Source organism: Hypanus sabinus, chromosome 12 (genome assembly GCF_030144855.1).
Source record: "Hypanus sabinus isolate sHypSab1 chromosome 12, sHypSab1.hap1, whole genome shotgun sequence".
Lineage (NCBI taxonomy): Eukaryota > Metazoa > Chordata > Chondrichthyes > Myliobatiformes > Dasyatidae > Hypanus > Hypanus sabinus.
The window spans coordinates 9,928,609-9,954,691 of record NC_082717.1 but is presented as its reverse complement, the minus strand read 5'-3'; the positions used below and the strand labels follow the sequence as shown (position 1 = coordinate 9,954,691).

Genomic DNA, 26,083 nt, shown 5'->3' with positions numbered 1-26,083 from the left:
TCCAAGAATACAATGAATACCCTCTAGTGCTGACTTCAGGTACTGCAGTGTGCACACGGACCAAATGACATCTCCATATGTGTTCAGGATGTCTGTTCCAACGTTGTATTTTCGTCTTCTGGAACGGACCTCAGGCAGTAAAGCTGACGGTTAATTTTCTCAATGCAGACAGGGATTCTGAGAACATAGGCACTGATATAACCCCAGGGCTCCTGGATTACCGAATCCCTCCCAGAGAAGTGACCCTACCCGCCATCAAGCACATATAGAGAAAGGTGGAAAAAAGGGCAGCAATATCATGAAAGATCCTACCCACCCTGCTCATGGACTGCTTGTCCCACTCCCATTAGGGAAGAGGCTGAGCAGCATCCATGCCAGACCCAGCAGACTGAAAAACAGTTACTTCCCCCAAGCCGTCAGGTTAATCAACACGTCCACCCACAAACTCACCCTTGCACCACTAAATACACACCACCTAGCATGACTTTGTGTACATACATACAATTAGTCTATGTATAGACTGATTTTAAGTAGATAACAGTTACTTGCACATTGTGTTTTATATAATTGCTTTCATATTTTTATTTATTGTGTATTTTTGTGTTTTTTATTGTTTCCTTTTATGCTTAGTATGTTTTTTATGCTGCACTAGATCCAGAGTAAAAATCATTTTGTTCTTCTTTAAACTTGTGTTCTGAAAAGTGACACTAAGCACTCTTGAATAAAGCAGTTCATGCACTCTGACAAAGGAATGCAGCCAGATTCACAGAAAGTCTAAGTACATCCTAATCCACTTGGCCTTTCAGTGGGATATGGAGAGAAAATTGAAAGATAAAGGAATGGAGGAGGAAACGTGCACTTGGAACACTCTCAAGTTGAGAATGGAGCCATAAGAGATGGCAGACACTGGAATCTGGAGCAGTGCACATCTCCTAAGGGATCTTAGTCGAGTCATGTTCCTGCATGGCTTTCAGAACCAGATTGAGATTTATTTGTTTATGTACATCAAAACATACAGTGAAATGCGTCGCTTGCGTTAACAACCAACACAACCACAACAGCATAAGAAAATGGGGAGAGATTTGGTAGAAGTATACAAAATTATGAGGTGGGTAGATAGGGTAAATGCAAGCAGGCTTTTTCCACTGAGGGTGGGTGAGACTAGAACAAAAGGTCATGGGGCAGGAGTGAAAGGTGAAATGTTTAAGGGAACAGGAGGGAGAATTTCTTCACTCAGAGGGTGGTGAGAGTGTGGAACGAGCTGACAGCGGAAGTGGTGGATGTGGGTTCAACTTCAACATTTAAGAGAAGTTTGGGTAGGTACATGGATGGGAGGGGTATGGAGGGCTATGGTCTGGAGTGGGTTAATGGGACTAGGCAGAGCAATAGTTTGGCATGGACTGGGTGGGCCAAGAGGATTCTTTTTGTGCTACAGTGCCCTATAACTTTAAGTGCTGAGGGCAGCTCGCAAGTGTCACCATACATTCTGACATAGCATGCCCACAACGCTCAGCAGGACAGAAGCAGCAGCAATAACTGCTTCACACAACACTGGCACCAGCCCACCCACCATCAAGGACATTTATACAGACATGTGCCAGTGACATCATGAATGATCCCACCCACTATCGGTCCCACTCTCATCAGGGAAAAGGCTACACAGCATCCATGCCAGGGCCAGCAGACTCGGAAACAGGCCTAATCACCAAAGATCACGAATGCAAGTACAACCAGGAAGTAGACAAGCTAGTGCACCTAGTGCAGATGGGTTTATCCAGGAGACTGGAGGTCTCCCTGACTTCCCACATCCCAGAGTACAAAACACTGCCCCCGGAGCCATTCTCACTACACTACCATGCCCTAACAGAGGAGAAATAAACCAGTCAGAACAAAAAGAGAGGAACGTTCCATTGCCCAAGCCCGATCTTGCCAGAGCCACATCAGCCAAACCTCTCGAAACACCATCAGACTCAAAAGAATGGCCTCTTTGACTCAAGAGCCTGATGGTTGAGGGGTAGTAACTGTTTCTGAACCTGGTGGTGTCAGTCTGCATCTTCTTCCTGATAGTATCACTGAGAAGAGAGCATATCCTGGGTGGTGGGGGATCTCTAAAAGTGAATCGATTGATGTTGTGTACATTGATTTTCAGAAGTCCTTTTATAAGGTGCCACATGAGACTGCTTGGCAGGAGGCAAAGAGTGAGAATAAAGGGAGATTTTTCTGTCAGTGACCAGTGGTGCTCCACAGGGATCTGTGTTAGGACTGCTTCTTTTTAAGTTATATGTCAAAGATTTGGATGATGGATGTTGCAAAGTTTGCTTCTGATATGAAGATTTGTGGAGGGCAGGAAGTTTTGAGGAAGTAGAGAGGCTACAGAAGAACAGACAGATTAGGAGAACGGGCAAAGAAGTGGGAGATGGAATACAGTGTAGGGAAGTGTATTGCCCTGCACTTGAAGAAATAAAAGGGTAGACTTTTCTAAATGGAGAGAAAATTCAAAAAAGCTGAGGCACAAATTGACTTGGAAGTCCTTGTACAGGATTCCCTAAAGGTTAATTGGCAGGTTGAGTTGGTGGTGAGGAAGGCAAATGCAATGTTAGCATTCATTTCAAGAGGACTAGAATATAAAATTAAGGATGTAATGTTGAGGCTTTATAAGGGACTCATGAGGTCTCACTTGGAGTATTATGAGCAATTTTGGGTTCTTTATCTTAGAAAGGATGTACTGAAATTGGAGAAGATTCAAAAGAGGTTCACAAAAATTATTTCTGGATTGAATGGCTTATCATATGGAGAGCGTTTGATGGCTCAGGGCCTGTATTCATTGGAATTCAGAAGAATGAGGGGTGACCTCATTGAAACCTATTGAGTGATAAAAGGCCTTGAGAACTGGTGGATATGGAGGGGATGTTTCCTACGGTGAATGAGTCTAAGACCAGAGAACACAGCCTCAGATGGTGTGCCTAAGTCGGTGCGATCCTTCATTGATTCTGTTATGGCTATTATTCTATAGATTTATTGAGAACGCACGCAAGAAAGTAAATCTTAGGATTTTATATAGTGACATATTGTACTTTGATAGTACATTTACTTTGAATGTTGATTGTTGTTTTTCGCTGCATGTCACATCCTGACCAACACACCACAGCAAATTCTGAATACATGTAAATATACATGACGAATAAAGACGAATAAAGTTGATCCTTGATCTATATACACTGTCATAAGGGTCTCCTGGACATACCTCAAAAATGCCAACCTTAGAGCCTTTATAAAGGTAAATAAAGGTGGGTAAATTAATGGAAAGTATTCTTAGAGATAGTATTTATAATTATCTGGATAGACGGGATCTGATTAGAAGTAGCCAGCATGGATTTGTGCGTGGAAGGTCATGTTTGACAAACCTTATTGAATTTTTTGAAGAAGTTTCGAGGAATGTTGACGAGGGTAAGGCAGTGGATGTAGTCTATATGGACTTCAGCAAAGCCTTTGACAAAGTTCCACATGGAAGGTTAGTTAAGAAGGTTCAGTCATTAGGTATTAATGCTGGAGTAATAAAATGGATTCAACAGTGGCTAGATGGGAGATGCCAGAGAGTAGTGGTGGATAATTGTTTATCGGGATGGAGGCCGGTGACTAGCGGGGTGCCTCAGGGATCTGTTTTGGGCCCAATGTTGTTTGTAATATACATAAATGATCTGGATGATGGGGTGGTAAATTGGATTAGTAAGTATGCCGATGATACTAAGGTAGGAGGTGTTGTGGATAATGAGGTGGATTTTCAAAGCTTGCAGGGAGATTTATGCCGGTTAGAAGAATGGGCTGAACGTTGGCATATGGAGTTTAATGCTGAGAAGTGTGAGGTTCTACATTTTGGCAGGAATAATCCAAATAGAACATACAGAGTAAATGGTAGGGCATTGAGGAATGCAGAGGAACAGAGAGATCTAGGAATAACTGTGCATAGTTCCCTGAAAGTGGAGTCTCATGTAGATAGGGTGGTGAAGAGGGCTTTTGGAATGCTGGCCTTTATAAATCAAAGCATTGAGTACAGAAGTTGGGATGTAATGCTAAAGTTGTACAAGGCATTGGTAAGGCCAAATTTGGAATATTGTGTGCAGTTCTGGTCACCGAATTATAGGAAAGATATCAATAAATTAGAGAGAGTGCAGAGACGATTTACTAGGATGTTACCTGGGTTTCAGCAATTAAGTTACAGAGAAAGGTTGAACAAGTTAGGTCTCTATTCATTGGAGCGTAGAAGGTTGAGGGGGGATTTGATCGAGGTATTTAAAATTTTGAGAGGGATAGATAGAGTTGACGTGAACAGGCTGTTTCCATTGAGAGTAGGGGAGATTCAAACTAGAGGACATGATTTGAGAGTTAGGGGGCAGAAGTTTAAGGGAAACACGAGGGGGTATTTCTTCACTCAAACAGTGATAGCTGTGTGGAATGAGCTTCCTGTAGAAGTAGTAGAGGCCAGTTCAGTTGTGTCATTTAAGGTAAAATTGGATAGGTATATGGACAGGAAAGGAGTGGAGGGTTTGGGCTGAGTGCGGGTAGGTGGGACTAGGTGAGATTAAGGGTTCGACACGGACTAGGAGGGCCAAGATGGCCTGTTTCCGTGCTGTGATTGTTATATGGTTATATTAATAAGGCAATGCCAATTAAAATTTAGGTAATCAAAGTCCCCTTGTACGACACCCCTGATATCTGGTCACTGTCCCTCTATCTCCTGTTGACTGTTGGGAGGTCTGTAATATACACCGGAAAAGAGACAACGTTCTTTTTGTTTGTAATCTCTACCCATGTGGTCTTGTTTGAGGACCCTTCTAGGATATCCTGCTTTAGTCTCTAACCTGCAGTGGAATACCCCATTTACATGAGCTGTCTCCTCTGGAAACCCCATACCCTGAGATATTGGGTTGCTAGTCCTGTCCGACTCTCAGCCATGTTCTGGTGATAGCAACAGTATAGCAGCCCCTCATCTCCATTAAAGCTTTAGACCATAAAACAACAAGACATTGGAGAATTAGGGCATTCAGATTGAACATTCACCATTCCATCCTGGCTGATTTATTATCCTTCTCAACCCCATTCTCCTGCCTTCTCCCTGTAACATTTAATGTCCTGACTATGAACCTCTGCTTTAAAAATACCCAACAATTTGGCCTCCACAGACAATGAATTCTCCAGCCACACCACACTCTGGCTAAAGTACTTACTCTTCATCTCTGCTGTAAATGGATGTCCCTCTATTCTGAGTCTGTGCCCTCTGGTCCTAGACTCCCCCACAATTGGAAACATCAACTTTGAGTACATCTACTTTACTTGTTACACACTTTGCATTAAAATAGACACAGCTTTGAATTCACTCGATCTTCACTTATTGGGGGAAGAAAAATCTAATTTGCACAATGGATGCTGGCCCTGTGTAGCCCCCACCTTCACCATCATGCACAGTAGTGCAGAGGTTAGCACAGCACCTTACAGTACAGGCGACCAGGGTTCAATTCCCACTGCTGGCCATAAGGAATGTGTAAGCTCTCCCCGTGACTGTGTGGGTTTCCTCTGGGTGCTCTGGTTTTCTCCCACAGTCTAAAGACATACTGATTGGTAGGCTAATTGGTCATTGTAAATTTGGCTAGGATTAAATTAGGGGATTGCTGGGCTGCGTGGCTTGAGGGCCAGAAGAGCCTATTCCACGCTGTACCTCAATAATTTTCACTTGCTCTCTCTGCCACACTGTTTCTCCTCCCGCTAATTACACACTTGACCAAAATAACTACTCTGATCCCCGTCCTCTGTTGGAGATTAAACTGTCTTCTCCACGCTGTTTACTTGCTAATACAAGGAAGAAGGCCCTTCGGTTCAAATCATCCATACCGACTGAAAATACCATAAAGCTAGTCCCATTCAGAACATACAACAGTAAGCACAGTTCAGACCCTTCGGCCACAATGTCGTGCTGACCACCTCACCTACTCCCAGATCAATATAAACCTTCCATCCCACAGAAATCTCCATTTTTTCCTTTCATCCATGTACCTATCTAAGATTCTCATGAATGTTCCTAATGTATCTGCCTCTGCCACTACACACGGCTGTGCAAACTTAGCACTCTGTGTCAGACACCTACCTCTGACATTCCCCACTATACTATCCTCCAATCACCTTAAAATTAGCCATTTCCATCTTGGGAAAAGTCTCTGTCCACTCTATCTGTGCCTCTTATCATCTTGCACACTACTATCAAGTTGCCTCTTTGCTTCAAAGATAAGAGCCTAGCTCGGTATTTGCCAGCATTTGACCCATATCCCTCTATATTTTTTTCCCCAACCACTTTTTATGCCATGGACCAATATCGGTTTCTCCCACTTTCCAAAGATGTAGTTAGTGAATTGTGGGCACGCTATGCTGGTGCCAGAACACTTGCAGACTGCCCAGCACAATCCTCACTGATTTGATTTGACACAAAACTGTATGTTTTGATGTACTTGTGACAATTAAAATTAATTTATCTTTTCTTTCTTTATCTATGCTCCTCATGATTTTATAAGCCTCTATAAGATTGCCGCCCCCCAGTGCTCCAAGTCCTTGCCTGTCCAACCTCAGCCCTCGAGTCCTGGCAACATTTGCATTCTTTGTAGTTTAATAAGCTTTTCCTATACCAGGGTATCCAAAATCCAGGTGCAGCCTTACACAACATCCCAACTCCTATAGTCAATGCGCTGAATGATGAAGGCCAGTGTGTCACTGAACACAGAATATAGAACACTACAGCACAGTTTAGGCTCTTTGGCCCAGGAGCTGTTAACCTACTCCAAGATCAATCTAACTCTTCCCTCCTACACAACCTTCCATTTTTCTATTAACTATATGGCTATCTCCGAATTTCTTAAATGCCCCTTAATGCATCTGCCTCTACCACTACCCCTGGCAGGATGTACCACGCACCCACCACCCTCTGTCAAAGAAACCTACCACTGACAGCTATCTGTACTTTCCTCCAATCACCTCAGAACTTTGTCTTCTTGTATAAGCCATTTGCATCCTGGGAAATAAGTCTCTGGCTGTCCACACGATCTATCCTCTTATCATTTTGTGTACACCTCCATCATAAGTAAGTAATTATAACTTACCTACTTTTGCATTAATAGTTTTAGATTTAAGCACCTGTGTTGTGGAAAATAAATCCTTATTCATTCTACCTCACCCTCTTCAAATTCCATGCACCTTGATCTTATCTCCTCTCACCCACCTGTGTTTTAGTGATTGTTTAAGTTTACCCTGCCAACTTTTAACTACAAGCTCAATAAGCATATGCTACTGAAAAGTAAGTCACAAAATAAATAAACAGAATTAAGTATCTCTGTTCTGACACAATTTCTGGTTGAAGTACCATTAGATAGTAGAAGTATTTTTTTCCCCCCAAGGCTCATTAAAGTTGTCAACTCAAGATTAATTAAGTTAGCTCACAACATGAAGCAGGTCAATGGAGTGGGATGATTGAGAGTTGGGGGCAAGCAATGATGGACTGCAACACTTCCAGATCCTCAGTCATTCACCTATTAGTGAGGCACGACAAGGTGTATCACCCGAAGAGTCACAAGCATTGGCCTCACTGCAGACTCTAGGGATGGTTTTGGGTACAGGGAGTGGAGATAGGGGATGGATAGGGTTTAGGGACAGATATTACAACTCAGGGCATCAGAGTTTGGAGCTCAATCTCTGTAAGGAGTTTGTACTCCCTCCCCATGTAATGCATGGGTTTTCTCCGGGTGCTCTAGTTTCCTCACACAGTCCAAAGACGTATCGGCAAGGAGGTTAATTAGTCATTGTAAATTGCCCCATGTTTAGGCTAGGGTTAAACCAGGGGTTGCTGGGCAGCGCAGCTTGAAGGATGTATTCTGTGCTCTCTATCTAAATAAATAAATGTGTAGGGGTCTAGGCCTCTCATAAACACAAGAGATCCTTCAGATGTCAGAAATCCAGAGTAACACACACAAAATGCTGGAGCTACTCAGCAGTTCAGGCAGTGTGGGGGAGGGGGTGATTCTTCCTCCTTCCTTTCCAGTCCTGATGGAAGCCATGGCCAGAAACATCACCTCTTTATTCCTTTCCTGAGTGCCTCCAGCATTTTACATGTGTTAGTATAGGCCTCTGCCTCTGCTCCATGCTTGAAGGTCAGCCATAATGGACATCAGTGGTCGGACCTGTGAAGACGCGGGCTGGAGGCCTCCCCCTGTCACCGAGTGGACCACAGCTCCGGAATCAGAGTTCTACGGCGATAGCAAGCACAAGGGCCGGTGACCCCGATTGGTACACCACTCAGTGAGACTGCAGTTTGAGGTCTACTGTCCAGGGTCCTCATTCATTGTCATCGGCGAGCCCCGGCATTAATGTCGAAGATCAAAGCCGGAAGGCCGATTGGAAATCCGGAAATCTGCAGAAGCCTAGGTCTTAGGTCTTGAGCTGGCCAAGTTGAAGCTCAATGTCTGCGAATCTCTGTGTCCACAGGAGGCTGATGAAGGGCTGTCCTAGGGTTGGAGGATTCCACAAATACGTGGGTGGCTGTGTTGAAAAGTGTTTCTTTTGTTGCTTGTTGTGTTCTATTTTGTTCTGCTGAAAGTTGTTAATGTACCATGTTGGCGCCAGAATGGTTGTGGGCTGTCCCCAGCATGTCCTTACTTGTGTTGGTTGTTAACACAAATAATGCAATTCACTGAATGGTTCAATGTACCTATGGTAAATAAACAAGTCGGAATCTGACTTCCCTTATGCTCCCCACACCGCAGTAACTCCTCACCTTAGAAATCCTCTGAAAGCACATATCACCAGGTTCAGTGACAGCTTCTATGCTGTTGTTCTATGCTGTTGCTGAATAGTTCTCTTATACAGTTAGGACTCTTGCCCTTACAATCTAACTTGTTGTCTTGGACAGTACTGTCTGCCTGCACTGTACTTTCTATGCAATTGTAACACATTATTCTGCATTCTGCTATTATTATTCCTTGTACTATCTTGGACCTTCAATGTTCTTCTTAATTTTTGGTTTTTCGCCTCGATCGTCTTCAAACAATTCCAGAACATACTCAATCCATCTGTTCACAATCTCATCTTCTTCCATGATAATGGTACTGTCCTTTGCTTTCAAACATCCACCCGAAGAACAGAGGATCTTTTTACCAGTGATATTCTTGATCTGTTGACGTAACCTTTTTGGATCAGTAATAAGGATTCTTTCTCGTTGCTCACATTCCTGGTTTAACCATTCTTCATTGGCTTTTTGACATAAGCTTTAAAATTTTTAATTTAAGGACTTACATTCTATAGGATTTGCTTCCTTCCATTAGATTGTCGATTTTAATCTGTCATCCATTTATTCTTTGTGCCTTTTTCTTTTTTAGGAATCACTGACTTTGCTGATTCTACCAAGGCATCTTTTAGAGAGTTAAACTTCATTTCTACATGTTTGCTATCATCTTCAACAGATTTAATTTCTAGATTGAATTCCTTACTTCAATTGTAAATTTTTGTCTCAAAAAGTTTTCTTCTTCAATTAATTGTGAGTAGTCAAGGGGATCGTTCAGGTTTTTGCTTCTTTAGATAAAATAAATAGGCATTCATTAGCCTCGTGACACCATGGATTTGTGCCTGGGCAGAGTTGTATGGGAGACTGGCAGTTGTCCAAGCTGCAAGCCTTCCCCTCTCCACGCCACCAACGTTGTCCAAGGGAAGGGCACTAGGACCCAAGCAGCTTGGCACCGGTGTCATCGCAGAGCAATGTGTTGTTCAGTGACTTGCTCCAGGTCTCAGCTGAGGCTCGAACCAGTGACCTTCAGATCACTAGACCGATGCCTTATCCACTAGGCCACACGCCAACACTAGTTATTCTTCAGTTATTTAGGTTTAAAACCAGAAATTAAGAAGACCATTGAAGGTCCCAGAATTTTAAAATCTGAAGTTCGTAATGCAATAAATAAGATGAAAAAAGGAAAGGCAGCAGGTCTTGATGAATTAGTAATAGAACAAATTATCGCCCTTGAAGTTTATGGAATTGAAAAACTTACTGATTTAATCAATGACATTGATGAGACTGGAATAATACCAGAATAGATGAAAAAAATCAGTATTTATCACTCTTCCTAAGAAACTTGGAGCGATAGAATGTGAATTACATAGGACCATAAGTTTAATGAGTCATATCACCAAGATACTTCTAAGAATTTTGATGACAAGAGCTGAAAGCTGAAATAAGTAAAGAACAAAGTGGTTTTGTGAAAGACAAAGGTACAAGAAATGCGATATTGATGTTAAGGCTACTATCAGAATGAGCTATTCAAGTGCAAAAAGATTTGTTTGTTTATTTTATCGACTACACAAAAGCATTTGATAAAGTGAAGCACAATTAGTTATTTGAAATATTACAGGAAACTCTACATCTAGATTCGAAAAACCCCTGCCTAATCGGAAATCTGTACTGGGAACAAACTGCCAGTGGAGAAGTGAGTCAGTTTACAAAATCAAGAGAGGCGTTAGACAAGGGTGTGTTTTCTCCCGATTTGTTTAATGTGTACAGTGAAACAATATTACAAAAAATAAGATACAGTTTTTGAAGAAAGTGCAAAAATGGGTCTGTCTATCAATTGCAAAAAGACAATGTATGGTGATATCCAAAAAGAAGGAGAATCCTATCTGAAGGCTGAGAATAAACACGGAAGACATAAAACAAATACAGAACTTTTGCTACTTAGGAAGCTGGGTGACATCAGATGGCAGGTGCGACATGGAAATCAAAAGAAGAATAGGGATGGCAAAAGACACCTTTACGAGAATGAAGTGTCTAGTGACCAATACTAAACTAGGCATGACAACCCGCCTCAGAAAATGGAAATGTTATGTTTATCCAGTTATGTTATATGGCTCAGAACGTTGAACAACATGAGGAAACGAATTGAAGCAGCAGAGATGTGGCTTTTGAGGAGGATGCAAAGAACATCATGGACAAAATGAATATCCAACGAGGATGTCATGAACGGAGCAAGCACAAAAAGAGAAATAATGTATGAGATCATGAAAAGGCAATGTGACTTCATTGGACAATTGATTAGGAAAGAGGAGTCAAAATGCACAGTAATTATGGGAAAGATTGAAGGGAAGAAAGCAAGAGGAAGGCAAAGACAAATGATGTTGGAGACAGCAGCCAGAGAACTGGAAATGAATACTAATGAGTTGATCCACTTGACCCGAAACAGGAGTGTGTGGGCCATGGCAGTCAAAGCTCAAACTGGGCATGGCACCTGATGAAGATGATGTACTATCTTGATGTCCTGATTTTATGCAACGGTCTATATGGATGACATGCAAAATTCAGTGGTTTTCAACTGTGCCTCAGTATATGACAGTAATATACCAATTTACACCCTCCCCTCAACCTTCCTGCCCTTCAGCTCAATCTAGAGTAACACGCACACATACAAAATGCTGGAGGAACTCTATGGAGCGGAATAAACAGTCACTGTTTCAGGCTGAAACCCTTCATCAGGACTGACTGTAAAAGGACGAGGAAAAAGCCAGAATATGAAGATAGGGGGAGAGGAAGGAATACAAACTGGCAAATGATAGGTGAGACCAAGTGGGTTGGGGAGAAGGGATGAATTGAGAAGCTGGGAGGTGGTAAGTGGATAAGGTAAAGGGCTGAAGAAGGAATCTGATAGGAGAGGACAGCGAACCATAGGGGAAAGTGGAGGAGGAGGGAAACCTGAAGGAGGTGATAGGGAGTTGAGGGGAAGGAGTAAAAGCGGAGCCAGAATGGGCAACGGATAAAGAAAGAAGGGGAGGGGAAATTAGCAAAATTGATGTTCCTGCCATCAGGTAGGAGGCTACTCAGACAGAACGAGGTGTTGAATAAGCTCTTCTCGGGCTTCCAAGGGTACAGATATCAATTTTAACTGATGTTTCAATGACAAGCTCGGCCATCTTCATCAGGGATGATGCTTAGTCCTCAACCAATCAGGCTTCAGCTGTCCTACATTGTTTACAATCAAATTCCAGTTCTTACTTGGAATGAGTAGTCTCACTGTGGCAGTAGAGGAGACAATGGCCTGAGATGTGAGAATGGGAATGGGAAGCAGAATTAAAATGGGTGGCTAATAGGAAATCCCACCTGCTGTTGCAGACAGAATGGTGTCCTCAATCTACGTTAGGTCTCACCAATGTAGGGGAGGTCACACTAGGAACACCAGATACAGTAGATGATCCTGACAGACTGTCAGGTGAAAGTGTTACCTCACACGGAAGTACTAAATGGTGGGAAGAAGGAGGTGAATGTGCAGGAGTAACACTTGCCTCACTTTGAGGAATAAGTGTCAGGAGGGAGATCAGTGGGGAGGGATGAATGGACAACAGAGTCACAGACAAATAAAGCTAATTTTAAAGAAAGACTATCTTTGTTGCTGCGGCTTGAATTGCTCTGCTGAACATTGTGAGTAAGCAATGTTGATGGGTTGCCCCCAGCATATCATTAGATTGGGTTGGTTGTTAATGCAAACGACGCACTTTAGTCTATGTTTTGAACACACATGATAAATAAATCTGAATCAATAGGGAGTTTTTCTGCAGCAAATCAGAGACCCTGGGCTGATGCCTATTGTTTTTTTTATTTTTGTTTGTACCTGAGAGGATCTCCTTCACACTTCAGACTGTTGTGCAGTGGTGAGCATAATGTTTTACAGTGCAAGTGTTCAGAAGATCAATGTTCAAATCCCATTGCTGTTTGTAAGGAATTCGTACATTCTCCCAGTGTCTACATGTGTTGCTTCTGGGTACTCCAATTTTTTTTTACACAAAACTGTATGGATTAGGGTTAGTCATTTGTGGGCATATCACGTTGGCTCAAGATGCATGGCAATGCTTTTGGGTTGACCCAGCACATCCTCGGGCTGTGTTGGCCATTGATGCAGAACAAACCTATTGACTGTACGTTTCCCACTACCAAACACATTTTTCCCTCCCCCACCCCTTCTGCTTTTCGCAGGGATCGCTTCCTACGCGACTCCCTTGTACACTCGTCCCCCCCATCCCTTCTCACCGATCTCCCTCCTGGCACTTATCCTTGTAAACGGAAAAAGTGCTACACCTGCCCTTACACTTCCTTCCTCACCACCATTCAGGGCCCCAGACAGTCCTTCCAGGTGAGGCGACACTTCACCTGTGAGTCGGCTGGTGTGGTATACTGTATCCGGTGCTCCCGGTGTGGCCTTTTATATATTGGAGAGACCCGACGCAGAACACCTACGCTCGGTCCGCCAGAAAAAGCAGGATCTCCCAGTGGCCACACATTTTAATTCCACGTCCCCTTCCCATTCTGATATGTCTATCCATGGCCTCCTCTGTTGTCAAAATGAATCCAAACTCAGGTTGGAGGAACAACACCTTATATACCAGCTGGGTAGCCTCCAACCTGATGGCATGAACATTGACTTCTCTAACTTCCGTTAATGCCTCTCCTCCCCTTCTTACCCCATCCCTGGCATATTTAGTTGTTTGCTTGTTCTCCATCTCCCTCTGGTGCTGCCCCCCCCACTCCTTTCTTTCTCCTGAGGCCTCCCTCCTCATGATCCTTTCCCTTCTCCAGCTCTGTATCACTTTCACCAATCACCTTTCCAGCTCTTAGCTTCATCCCACCCCCTCGGGTCTTCTCCTATCATTTCGCATTTCCCCCTCCCCCCCACTACTTTCAAATCTCTTACTATCTTTCCTTTCGATTAGTCCTGACGACGGGTCTCGGCCCGAAACGTCGACGGCGCTTCTCCCTATAGATGCTGCCTGGCCTGGTGTGTTCCACCAGCATTTTGTGTGTTGTTGCTTGAATTTCCAGCATCTGCAGATTCCCTTGCGTTCGGACTGTATGTTTTGATGTACAAGTGACAAATAAAGCTAATCTTTGTACTAAAAACCAAGCGTTCCAGCACTGGTAGTCACCTACAACTTGGCTGTAGCCCTTCATCCCCAAATCTAATCGATTCCACCTCAGTACATGGAGGTCACCAACCCTCCTGGATAGTCCTGGGGTTCTGGATCAATCACAAGACACAGTTACAAGAAAGGTTTAAGAAAAGGTCTCCTCTCAAACTTTCAAATATTTAAGAGATTGAGATGAAAGGGAATTTAACAGGGCGAGATATCCTGGAGTTAGAGAGTCCTACTGCACAAGAGCAGGCTTCTGCCCACCATGTCAATGCCCACCTATGATAAGCTCTCCAGAGGCAAATTGAATGAGGTGCAATCTAATCCAAGGCCACCCTGGGCTAACATGAACCTTCCTGATAGTGAATGCATCGAAGCAGTCCAAAGATTCTGAAGGCCAATGCACACAGTGCACTACTGTGGAAGGTATTTCCCTGTTAGTAAAATGCACTGAAGACCACGTCGGTAGATGAGATGTTTTCCCCTCGTCTTTCACTATAGATAAAGGGGAGGGAAGACAACACGACAAAAGCAAACAAGACTACAAAACAGTCAAAAACACAAGGAACTACAGATAGGGGAAATCTTGAGCAACAGACACAGAATACTGAAGGAACTCAGTGGGTCAGGCAACATCTACTGGGGGAAATGGACAGTTGATACAATAGACAATAGGTGCAGAAGTAGACCATTTGGCTCTTCGAGCCTGCACCGCCGTTTTGAGATCATGGCTGAACATCTACTATCAATACCCGGTTCCTGCCTTGTCCCATATCCCTTGATTCCCCTATCCATAAGATACCTATCTAGCTCCTTCTTGAAAGCATCCAGAGAATTGGCCTCCACTGCCTTCTGAGGCAGTGCATTCCAGACCCTCACAACTCTCTGGGAGAAGAAGTTTTTCCTTAACTCTGCCCTAAATGACCTACCCCTTATTCTCAACCCATGCCCTCTGGTACTGGACTCTCCCAGCATCTGGAACATATTTCCTGCCTCTATCTTGTCCAATCCCTTAATAATCTTATATGTTGCAATCAGATCCCCTCTCAATCTCCTTAATTCCAGCGTGTACAAGCCCAGTCTCTCTAACCTCTCTGCGTAAGACAGTCCGGACATCCCAGGAATTAACCTTGTGAATCTATGCTGCACTTTCTCTGTAGCCAGGATGTCCTTCCTTAACCCTGGAGACCAAAACTCCAATGCTCCAGGTGTGGTCTCACCAGGGCCCTGTACAAATGCAAGAGGATTTCCTTGCTCTTCTACTCAATTCCCTTTGTAATAAAGGCCAACATTCCATTAGCCTTCTTCACTGCCTGCTGCACTTGCTCATTCACTTTCAGTGACTGATGAACAAGGACTCCTAGATCTCTTTGTATTTCTCCCTTACCGAACTCTACACCATTCAAATAATAATCTGCCTTCCTGTTCTTACTCCCAAAATGGATAACCTCACACTTATTCACATTAAAGGTCATCTGCCAAGTATCTGCCCACTCACCCAGCCTATCCAAGTCACCATGAATTCTAACATCCTCATCACATGTCACACTGCCACCCAGCGTAGTATCATCAGCAAACTTGCTGATGTTATTCTCAATGCCTTCATCTAAATCATTGACGTAAATCGTAAACAGCTGTGGTCCCAAAACCGAGCCCTGTGGCACCCCACTAGTCACCACCTGCCGTTCTGAGAAACACCCATTCACCGCTACCCTTTGCTTTCTATCTGCCAACCAGTTTTCTATCCATGTCAATGTCTTCCCCCCAATGCCATGAGCTTTGATTTTACCCACCAATTTCCTATGTGGGACCTTATCAGATACAGAAATCGAGGTACACTACACCCACTGGATCTCCCTTGTCTAACTTCCTGGTTACATCCTCGAAAAACTCCAATAGATTAGTCAAGCATGATTAACCCTTGGTAAATCCATGCTGGCTCGGCCCAATCCTATCACTGCTATCTAGATATGCCACTATTTCATCTTTAATAACGGACTCTAGCATCTTCTCCACTACTGATGATATTTCGACTGCTGAAATGTCAACTATTTATTTATCCTCCACAGTTGCTGTTGTGGCCTAGTGGATAAGGCATCGGTCTAGTGATCTGAAGGTCACTGGTTTGAGCCTCAGCTGAGGCAGCATGTTGCGTCCTTGAGCAAGGCACTTAACCACACATTGCTCTGCGACAACACCGGTGCCAAGCTGCTTGGGTCCTAGTGCCCTTCCCTTGGACAACATTGGTGGTGTGGAGAGGGGAAGGCTTGCAGCTTGGGCATCTGCCAGTCTCCCATACAAACCTGCCCAGGCCTGCACCCTGGAAACCTTCCAAGGTGGAAATCCATGGTTTCACGAGACTAACAGGTGCCTATTAAGATGCTGTCTGACTTGCCGAGTTCCTCTACTACTTTGCATGTGTGGAGAAAATTGAGCCTTACCCAGTTCCAGACCCTTGACTGTTCCTTCTATCTTACTTGTCCTAGCTCACACTTGTCTCTTCCCTTCTCTGTGATATCCAGTCCGTCACAACAATTATTTGTGATTCCATCTACTCCATCACCCTCCATCTTCACTTTTGGTGACTGCTATTAGCTTCTAGGAGCTCACCCCTTAAATTCTCTCCATTAATTTATAAGCCTTTTTCTAGAAACAAAGGAACAGAGAAAACCTACAGCACAATACAGGCCCTTCAGCCCACAAAGCTGTGTCGCACATGTCCTTACCTTAGAAATTATCTAGGGTTACCCATAGCTCTCTATTTTTCTGAGCTCCATGTATCCATCCAGGAGTCTCTTAAATGACCCTATTGTCTCTGTCTGCACCACCGCTGCTGGCTGCCCATTCCACACACTCAGCACTCTCTGCCGAAAAAACTTTTCTGTTTCTTTCACTCGTATAATTACTAAACCAATCTCTCTGACCTCACATCTACCTCGTTATGAACTTGCACGTTATTATCTACACTGCACTCTTTCTATAGCTATTACACTTTATTTATTTATTTAGAGATACAGTGCAGAACAGGCCCATCCAGTCCTTCGATCTATGCTGTCTAGCACGCTGTTGATTTAACCCTAGCCTAATCACTGGACAATTTCCAATGACCAATGAACCTTCGAAGTGATATGCCTTTAGATTGTGGGAGGAAACCCACACGCACAAGAGAAGCATACAGATGTACTTAGAGGAACGCCAGAATCGACACACCAAGCTGTGATAACGTCAAGCTAACCGCTCCCTAACATTGTGCCCCTTCATTGTTATTGCTTTGTCTTGCGTGACCTTAGTAAACTGTGTAATGAATTAATCCATATGAGCAGTATTCAAGGCAGGTTTTTCACTGGATCTCCGTACATGAACTCACTCGCACAATTTACAGTGGTTTAACCTGCTAATTATCATGTCTTGGCGAGTGGGAGGAAGCTGGAGCATTCTAGGGTAACACTCTGGAGAAGGTCTGGACTCTATACGATTAGTGCCCAAGGTAAGGACTGAACCTGGGACCCAGGCGCTGTGAGGCAGCGACTCTACCAGCTGTGCACTGTGTGCATTCAGTATCATCAGGACCTTCCTATTCACAAGAAGCATGATTGCACTCGTAGTGTTTTGTGTCAGATACAGAATACCAGCTTTTTCTGCTATTGCATCTCGGTCTTATGGCTCAGATCAAATGGAGCAACATGTTTCCTTTGATCACAGAAACCAGCGCTGTGTCAACACAGTGTTTATATTACCCTGCAAGTAATGAGGCAGGAACTAGCAACTTAAAGACTCACACTTAAATTCCAACTCGGCATCTGGAGAATTTAAATTCATTTGATAACTAAATCTGGAATGACAATCTAGTTTCAATGATGGTGACAATGAGGTCACCTTATGTTCAGGTACTCCTGCACCTAGTGTGACTTTATGTACGTGCAATGTATGTACACTCAGTGGCCACTTTATTTGCTACATCCATACACCTGCTCGTAATGCAAATTTCTAATTGGCCAATCATGTGGCAGCAACTCAATGCATAAAAGCATGCAGACATGGTCAAGAGGTTCCATTGTTGTTCAGCCCAAACTTCAGAATGGGGAAGAAATGTGATCTAAGTGACTTGACTATGGAATTATTGTTGGTGCCAAACAGGGTGTTTTGAGGATCTCAGAGACTGCTGAGCTCCTGGGATTTTCATGCAGAACAGTCTCTAGAGAATGGTGTGAAAAACAAAAATCGTCCAGAGGGTGGCAGTTCTGCGGATGAAAACACCTTGTTAATGAGAGAGGTCAGAAGAGACTGGCCAGACTGGTTCAAGCTGACAGAAAGGTGACTGGAACTCAAATAACAGCATGTTACAACAGTGGTTTGCAGAAGAGCATTGTTAAGCTCACAACACACTGAACCTTGAAGTGGATGGGCCACAGCAGCAGCTAACCATGAATAGGTACTCAGTGGCCACTTCATACTCAGACCCCTCTTGATGTTGAGGATGCATTCCTTTGAAGTGGAGTGCTATGAAAATCACGCTATGCAGGGTCATTATAATATTACGTAAAAGGACACGTGTGCCTGATTTAAAAAAAATCAAACCTGACATATATGAGATATTATTTTATGTACAGACAATAATTTGTGGAGTAACAAACACGCAAATAGGCCTAACTTGTACATCAGCGGAGCAGCAACACATCACAGAAGCAGCAAAGGGGAGCGGATGGTGGTTACATCGTAGAGGAGGGACCAGGCTGTGGGTCCTCTTCTAACTTTGGCTTCTTCCTCAAGTAGGCATCGAGATTTGACAGCTTTTTGTTAAGTTTCCTCTCATGACGCAGCTCTTGGTAGCAGGAAATATGCCGAGAACACCTCTCTTTGCCTTATTGCTTTGCTGGGTCACTATCGATGAACTGGTCCATGATTTGTGTCATCGTGGTGATGCTAGTGCTGAGGAATTTTGTGGTGAGTTCCTTGCTGATGTTTCTTCTTCTCCATCGGTGTCCTCAGATTCACCCAGGGTGCGTAATTCTGCCAAATCTCGAAGCTCTTTGTTATTAAGGCTCTCACCATGAGAATGTAGTAACCCTTCAAGACTGCCATCATTAACATCCTCTAACCCTGTTTCACTGGCCAGTTCAACGATGTTGTGGATGACTGGTTCCGCCTGAAATCCTAGGATGCCATTGCATGCTCTGTCCATAGCTCCTTCCACACTCCGTTCATGCAGCTTGAAGTTACTTCATCCCAGACTGCTCTGAGATTGTTAGTTTTTCCAAAATTGCCTTATGGATTGTTTGTCTTGATCTTTTCGTTCCTCTACAAGTTGCCTGACTGTGCGAGGAAGGTAATAGCCTTTAAAATTCAATATTACTCTTTGATTCGTTGGAGTAAGTGAGTGGTGTTGGGTGGAAGGTAAACCACTTCTACAGGAATGCAGTTCCAAAGCACGCCAAGATTCTTAGGGTGGCCTGGGGCATTATCAGGTACCGACAGGCTTTAGGTTGAAGGTCAAGCTCTTCACAATACAGCTTCACTGCTGCACAAAAATGTGAAACAAACCAACTTTAGAAAACATCAATTGTCACCCAGGCTTTCTTGCTTGATTTCCAATTCACTGGTAGACTTGACTTTAAAATGCCTTTCATTGTTCTTGGCATTTCAGAGTGATACACAATAATAGGCTTTAACTTAAAAGACTCCTGTAGCATTGCCTCCTAGCAAGTGAGTTAACCCGTCCTTTGCAGTCTTGAACCCAGATGCATGCTTCTCTTCTTGGGAAATGAAAGAACGAGAAGGCATTCTTTTCCAAAATTGAAGACAAGCTCCGGATCTTAATAACTCTTTTCCATTATGCCCTTCAGAGCTGCAGGAAAATCACAAGCTGCCTTGCTGTGCCAGCCACTTCACCAGAGATGCGTGTGCTATGGAGGTTACTACACTGTTTAAATCTACCAAATCAACTTCTGCTGGCTGTGAATGTTACTGACATATCTTCTTCCTCTGCTTGAATATGACTGAAGATGCTTCTTGCCTTTTCCATTATTATCAGCTGGATAAATTATATATTTAGTCTATATTCCATTTCTTCAAGCAAATGGCTCCTTGAATGAGTCACCTTCATTGATGATAACTTTGAGGTCATTGTTGCAGAAGCTTTTATCTTGTCTGAATTTTTTCATAATTGTTTTGATCGTCGATGTAGCCAATTTCAAAGAGGCGCCAACATCAACCCGATGATCACTAGCTTTCAAACGTACCATTTGAAGTTTCACATCCATGCTCCTGCTTTTCTTAGACACTTCAGATGTACTACCCTCACTGGAAGCTACAGGCCATTTTCCAGACATTACGGGTGAAAAAAGATTAAATATATTGGCGAGGGGGCAAGGACTTTTACACACGCAGGGGAGGCAGAGCATGCACTAATACGTGATTGGCTATGAGTGGCTCAGAGTGTATGTAATCCACTCTCATTGGCTGATTGGATGTTTACTGTAATGGCGGCCGCTCTTGAGAAGTTTTAAGTGTTGTTTAGAATTAATTTTTGTTATTTTTAAAAATTGCAATGAAACAGGGCTATGCGGAGTAGCATTATGCAGTGTCTGAAGTATATGATACAGTAGGTACCTGGTAATGTGGCCAATTACTGTATATACAACCATACTCAAAGTTACTTTTACATTCTGTTTTATAGGATTGTTTTTATATTTATTGTATATTTATATCGCCTTCTTTATGCTTATTGTGTTTTTATGCTGCATCGGATTCAGAGTATCAGTCATTTAGTTTTCCTTTACACTCTTGTATTGGACAATGACATAAACAATCTTTCCTCATGAAGCTACTCTTTCCAGGATTTTTCCCAGGAGCTATGGAGTCATAGGGCATGGATACAGACCCTATGGCCTTCCAAGACATTGATGACTTCCAGGCATCCTTTTAAACTAATAAACACAAGAGATCCTGCAGATGCAACACACTCCAGGATCTTTTGAACCTGGAATTTGGGCTTCCACCATCAGCTAGTCCAGGGGTCGATACCAAAGATCAGAGCCTCTCCTGTCAGATTCCTTCTTCTACAGCCCTTTATATTCTCCCCCTATTCCCACTGAGCTTCTTGTGTCATGCCCCCTCAACCACTCGCCCACTTTTTCCTTCCTTTCCCATCTTGGCAAAGATGTCTTGGCCCAAAACGTTAACTGCTTATTCCTCTCCATAGGTGCTGCCTGACCTGCTGAGTTACTCCAGTATTTTGTGTGTTTTATTACAACCAGTTAGATGGCAAGGTGGAGATATGTCTTTACTAAAGTAGGTGCAAAGCATTCCTTCCCTCTGCTAGCCTGCAGCTCACCCTTGGGCAAGATGTAGTGCCTGCTTAGCCCCCCTACTCAGGGTCACGTGAAGCCATGGGAGCAGGTGGTGCACATCACAAGCCCTGGTTATGTGACCACTGACGCCAGTCAGACAATCTCTAAAGGGTATTGATCATGGCTGGGGTCGCCCATCTTGTAAAGACACCACCCAGAAAAGGGCAATGGCAAACCACTTCTGTAGAAAAATTTACCGAGAACAATCATGGTCATGGAAAGACCATGATCTCCCATGTCATATGACACGGCACAGAATAACCAAACAAATGAACAAACAGTGCTTGCAGGTTACTCAGAAATCGAGACGTCAAAGCCCGATAGTCAAAGTCTGGAAACTGGAGGCCTGCCCTGTGATTGAAAGCCAGGCCTCTGATAGGAGGCCTACCATGTAATAGGAGGTCTGGCCTGTGATTGGACGACTGTCTGTGTGTGTGGGTGGATGGGAAGGAGGAAAGGGCATTGCTTTGCTTTTAATAAACACACGAAAGTCTGCAGGTGCTGCAAATCCAAAGCAACACACACAAAATGCTGGAGGAACTCTGCAGGTCAGGCAGCATCTGTGGAAATTAAGTAACAGTTGATGTTTCAGATGAAAACTCTTCTTCAGGAAAGGAATAAAAAGATGGTGGAATAAAAATAAAATAAAAGGAATAAAAAGAGGACAGCAAGGTGATAGGTGAAACCAGGCAAATATGAAAGGTAAAGTGATGGAGAAGAAGGAGTCTGATAGGAGAGGAGAGTTGACGATAGGAGAAAGGGATGCCTTAACCCCAACCACCCACCACCCCACCAGGGATAGGGTTCCTGTTGTCCTCAACTACCACCCACCAGCCTCTGCACCCACCACATAACTCTCTGTAACTTCAGCCATCTCCAACAGGATCCCATCACAAATCACATCTTTCCCTCCCCCCCCCCCCCCCCCACTTTCTGCAGGGTTCAGTCCTTCCACAAAACGACTTCCCAGCTCTTTACTTCATCCCTGCCCTCTCCCAGATTCACCTATCACCTACTACCTTGTACTTCTTCCTCCCCTCCCGTTTACACTGCCTTCTTGTCTTTTTTCTCCAGTCCTGATGAAGGGTCTCAGCCTAAAACTTCAACTGTTTGCTCTTTTCCATAGATGCTGCCTGGACAGCTGTGTTCCTCCAGCATTTTGGGGTGGTCTATTGTCTTGGCAAAGCGGTCTCCTAATCTATGTTAGGTCTCACTGATATACAGGAGGCCACACCGGGAGCAACAGATACAGTGATTGACCCAAAAGATTCGCGGGTGAAGTGTTGCCTCACCTGTAAGGACAGTCAGGGGCCCTGAATGGCAGCGAGGGAGAAGGTGTCACACTTGTTCTGCTTGCAAGGATAAGTGCAAAGAGAGAGGTCATTGTGGAGGGACGAATGGACAAAGGAGCTGTGTAGGGAGCAATCCCGCAAAAAGCAGAAAGTTGGGGGGTGGGGAAGATGCGCTTGTTGGTGGGATCCTGTTGGAAATGGCGGAATAATCCCACAACCAAGCACATCTTTCCTCCCCACCTCCCACTTCCTGTTTTCCGCAGGGATCACTCCTTATGTGACTCCCTTGTCCATTTGTCCCTCCCCACTGATCTCCCTCCTGGCACTTACCCTTGCAAGTGGAACAAATGCTACATCTGCCCGTATACCTGCTCCCTCACTGCCATTCAGGGTCCCAAACAGTCCTTCCAGGTGAGACAGCAGTTCACCTGTGAGTCTGTTGGGGTCATATACTGTGTCTGGTGCTCCCGGTGATGCCTCCTGTCCATTGGTGAGACCTGATGTAGATTGGGAAATTGCTTCACTAAGCACCCACCAGAAAAAGTGGGATCTCCCAGTGGTCACCCATTTTAACACTACTTCCCATTCCCAAATGTCATTCCAAGGCCTCCTCTACTGCTATGATGAGGCCACACTCAGATTGGAGGAGCAACACTTTCTGTCTGGGTAGCCTCCAACCTGATGGCATGAACTCAATTTCTCAAGTGATGCCAACCCCCTCTCCTTCACCATTCCCCATTTCCCTCTCTTACCTTACCTGCCCCTCTGGTGCTCCTCCCCCTTCCCTTTCTTCCATGACCTTCTGTCCTCTATCGGATTCCCCCATCGCCAGCCGTTTGTCTCTTTCGTCAATCGACTTCCCAGCTCTTTACTTCACCCCACTCCCTCTCCCAGTTTCATCTATCACCTACCACCTTGTACTTCTTCCTCCCCTCCCCACACCTTCGTACCTGACTTCTCATCGTTTTTTTCTCTAGTCCTGTTGAAGGGTCTCGGCCTTGGCCTCCACAGCCGTCTGTAGTAATGAATTCCACTGGCTAACAAAATTCCTCCCTACGGGAAGCCAAGGTCAGTGGATATATTTAAAGCAAAGGTTAATAGGTTCTTGATCAGTAAGGGTGTCGAAGTTTACAGGGAGAAGGCAGGAGAATGGGGTTGAGAGGGATAATAAATCAGCCATGATGGAATGGTGGAACAGACTCAGTGGGCTGAATGGCCTAATTCTGCTCCCCTGTCTCATGATCCACAGTCCCAATGCGCCTCCAGGGCACTAGTTGGAACTCGTTATAATGCAAAGACGTTGCATGCAGATCATTGTAATAGGTTTACCTTGAAGGGTGCTCCAGTGCGTTGTAAATTATCAGCGGGAACATTCAGCACTGAACCACAGCCTCCAAAGCGCTCATTCCGACAGCCGTACACCACTAGTGGAATGTCTGACATGAAGTTCAGGAAAACAAAGAGCCTTTCTTCCAAATAAAACCACCCACCCAGCTCCATCCCACCCCTTACCAATCCCTCTTTCCCCATCCAACCTCTTGGACTTCCCTTGCATTTTCTTTTAATAATCTAATTGGTTCCTGGAAAGGGAAATGCCAAACGTTATGGCTGCTGGCCCAGAATGACACAAGGCAGAAAGAGCTCAGCCAACCCGTCACATCTGCCTTCTTCAATTCTTTCCTCAGCACAAGAGATTCTGCAGATGCCGGGAATCCAGACCAACACACATAAAATGCAGCAGGAACTCAGCAGGTCAGGTAGCATCTATGGAAAGAAACAAAGAGTGGAGGTTTTGATTTGGGACTCTTCATCAGGACTCAAGATGTAGGAGCAGAATAAGCTACTGAATTTCAACTGATGAACTGTCGAAGGTTTCCTGACATTTTGTATCATATTCTGGTTTGGGAATTTAAATGTGCAGGAATGTAGGAAGCTGCAGCGAGCAGTGGATTCTGCCCAATACATCACAGGCACATCCCTCCCCACCGTCAGTAGTATCTGCTTGAGGCACTGCCTGAAGAGGAAACACCTATCATCAACGATCCTCACTATCTTGGCTATGCCACCTCCTCGCAGCTCAGGTACAGAAGCCTGAAGTCCGATATCACCAGGTTCAAGAACAGTTACTTCCCTTCATAAACACTAGGGATGCTGCAGATGCCGGATATCCAGAGGAACACACACAAAATGGTGCAGGGATTCAGCAGGTCAGCCAGCATCTATGACAAGGAATAAAGACCCGACATTTCGGCCTGAGACCCTTCCCCATATATTGGCTCTTTATTCCTCTCCATAGATGCTGCCTGACCTGCTGAGTTCCTCCAGCATTTTGTGTGTGCTACTCAATTCTTTCAGGTAGCTTTCCGATTCCCACTCCCTGCCTCTTCCATTGAAGATTAGCAATATTTGTCACATGTACATTGAAACATACTGTGAAATACATCCTTTACTTCAACAACAAACAGTTCAAGGATGAGCTGGGGACAATCTACGAGTGTCACTCGCCATCCAGCGCCAACATAGCGTGCCAACAACTTACCAAAATTAACCCGTAGGTCTTTGCACCGTGGGAGGAAAGCCTTATGCTAACCACACACCCCATGCTAATGAACAAAGTATATCAGCTGCTCTACTTAACCACATAGAGTGAAGGGCATTCTGACAGGTTGCATCATACCTTGGTATTGAGGGTCAATGTGCTGGATTGTAAAATGCTGCAGACGATTGTAGCCTCAGCCAGTTCGATCAAGGGCACAACCTTCCACACCATCAAGGTCATTATTACAGGAAAGATTCTAACATGGATGAAGCAGTGGCTGATTGGTAGGAGGCAAAAAGTGGGAATAAAGAGAGCCTTTTCTGGGTTGGCTGCCAGTGACTAGTGGTGTTCCACAGGGCGCTGTGTGGGACCAATTCTTTTTGCATTATATGTCAATGATTTGGATGATGGAATTGATGGCTTTGTTGCAAAGTTTGTAGTTGATACAAAGATAGGTGGAGGAGCAGTTAGTTTTGAGGAAGTAGAGTGGCTACAGAAGGACAAACTCGGAAAATGGGCAAAGAAATGGCAGATGGAATACAGTGTTGGGAAGAGTCTGGTCATGCACTTTGGTTGAAGAAATGCAAGGTTGACTATTTACTAAATGGAGAGAAAATACAAAAAAAATTGAGGTGCAAAGAGACTTAGGATAGGATTCCCTAAAGGTTAATTTGCAGGTTGAACAGTGTGAGGAAGGCAAATGCAATGTTAGCATTCATTTCAAGGGAATTAGAATATAAAAGCAAGGATATAATGTTGAGACTTTATAAAACACTGGTGAGGTCTCAGTTTGAGTATTGAGAGCAGCTTTGGGCCCCCTTATCTTAGAAAGGATGTGCTAAAACTGGAGAGGGTTCAAAGGTTCACGAAAATGATTCCAGGATTGAAAGGCTTGTCATATGAAGAGTACTTGATGGCTCTGAGCCTGTATT

At 44.1% G+C, this 26,083-nt stretch overlaps 1 protein-coding gene across 2 annotated transcripts in view; it reads right to left on the bottom strand.

The window, feature by feature from the left end:
* The window catches only part of adat2 (adenosine deaminase tRNA specific 2), a 72,603-nt gene that overhangs the window by 10,003 nt on the left and 36,517 nt on the right, over positions 1–26,083 (bottom strand). For both annotated transcript variants that reach the window (XM_059985528.1, XM_059985527.1), the window contains one exon: positions 23,942–24,048. In XM_059985528.1, coding sequence (XP_059841511.1) covers positions 23,942–24,048 — 107 coding nt within the window. The remainder of the gene's footprint in view (positions 1–23,941; positions 24,049–26,083) is intronic.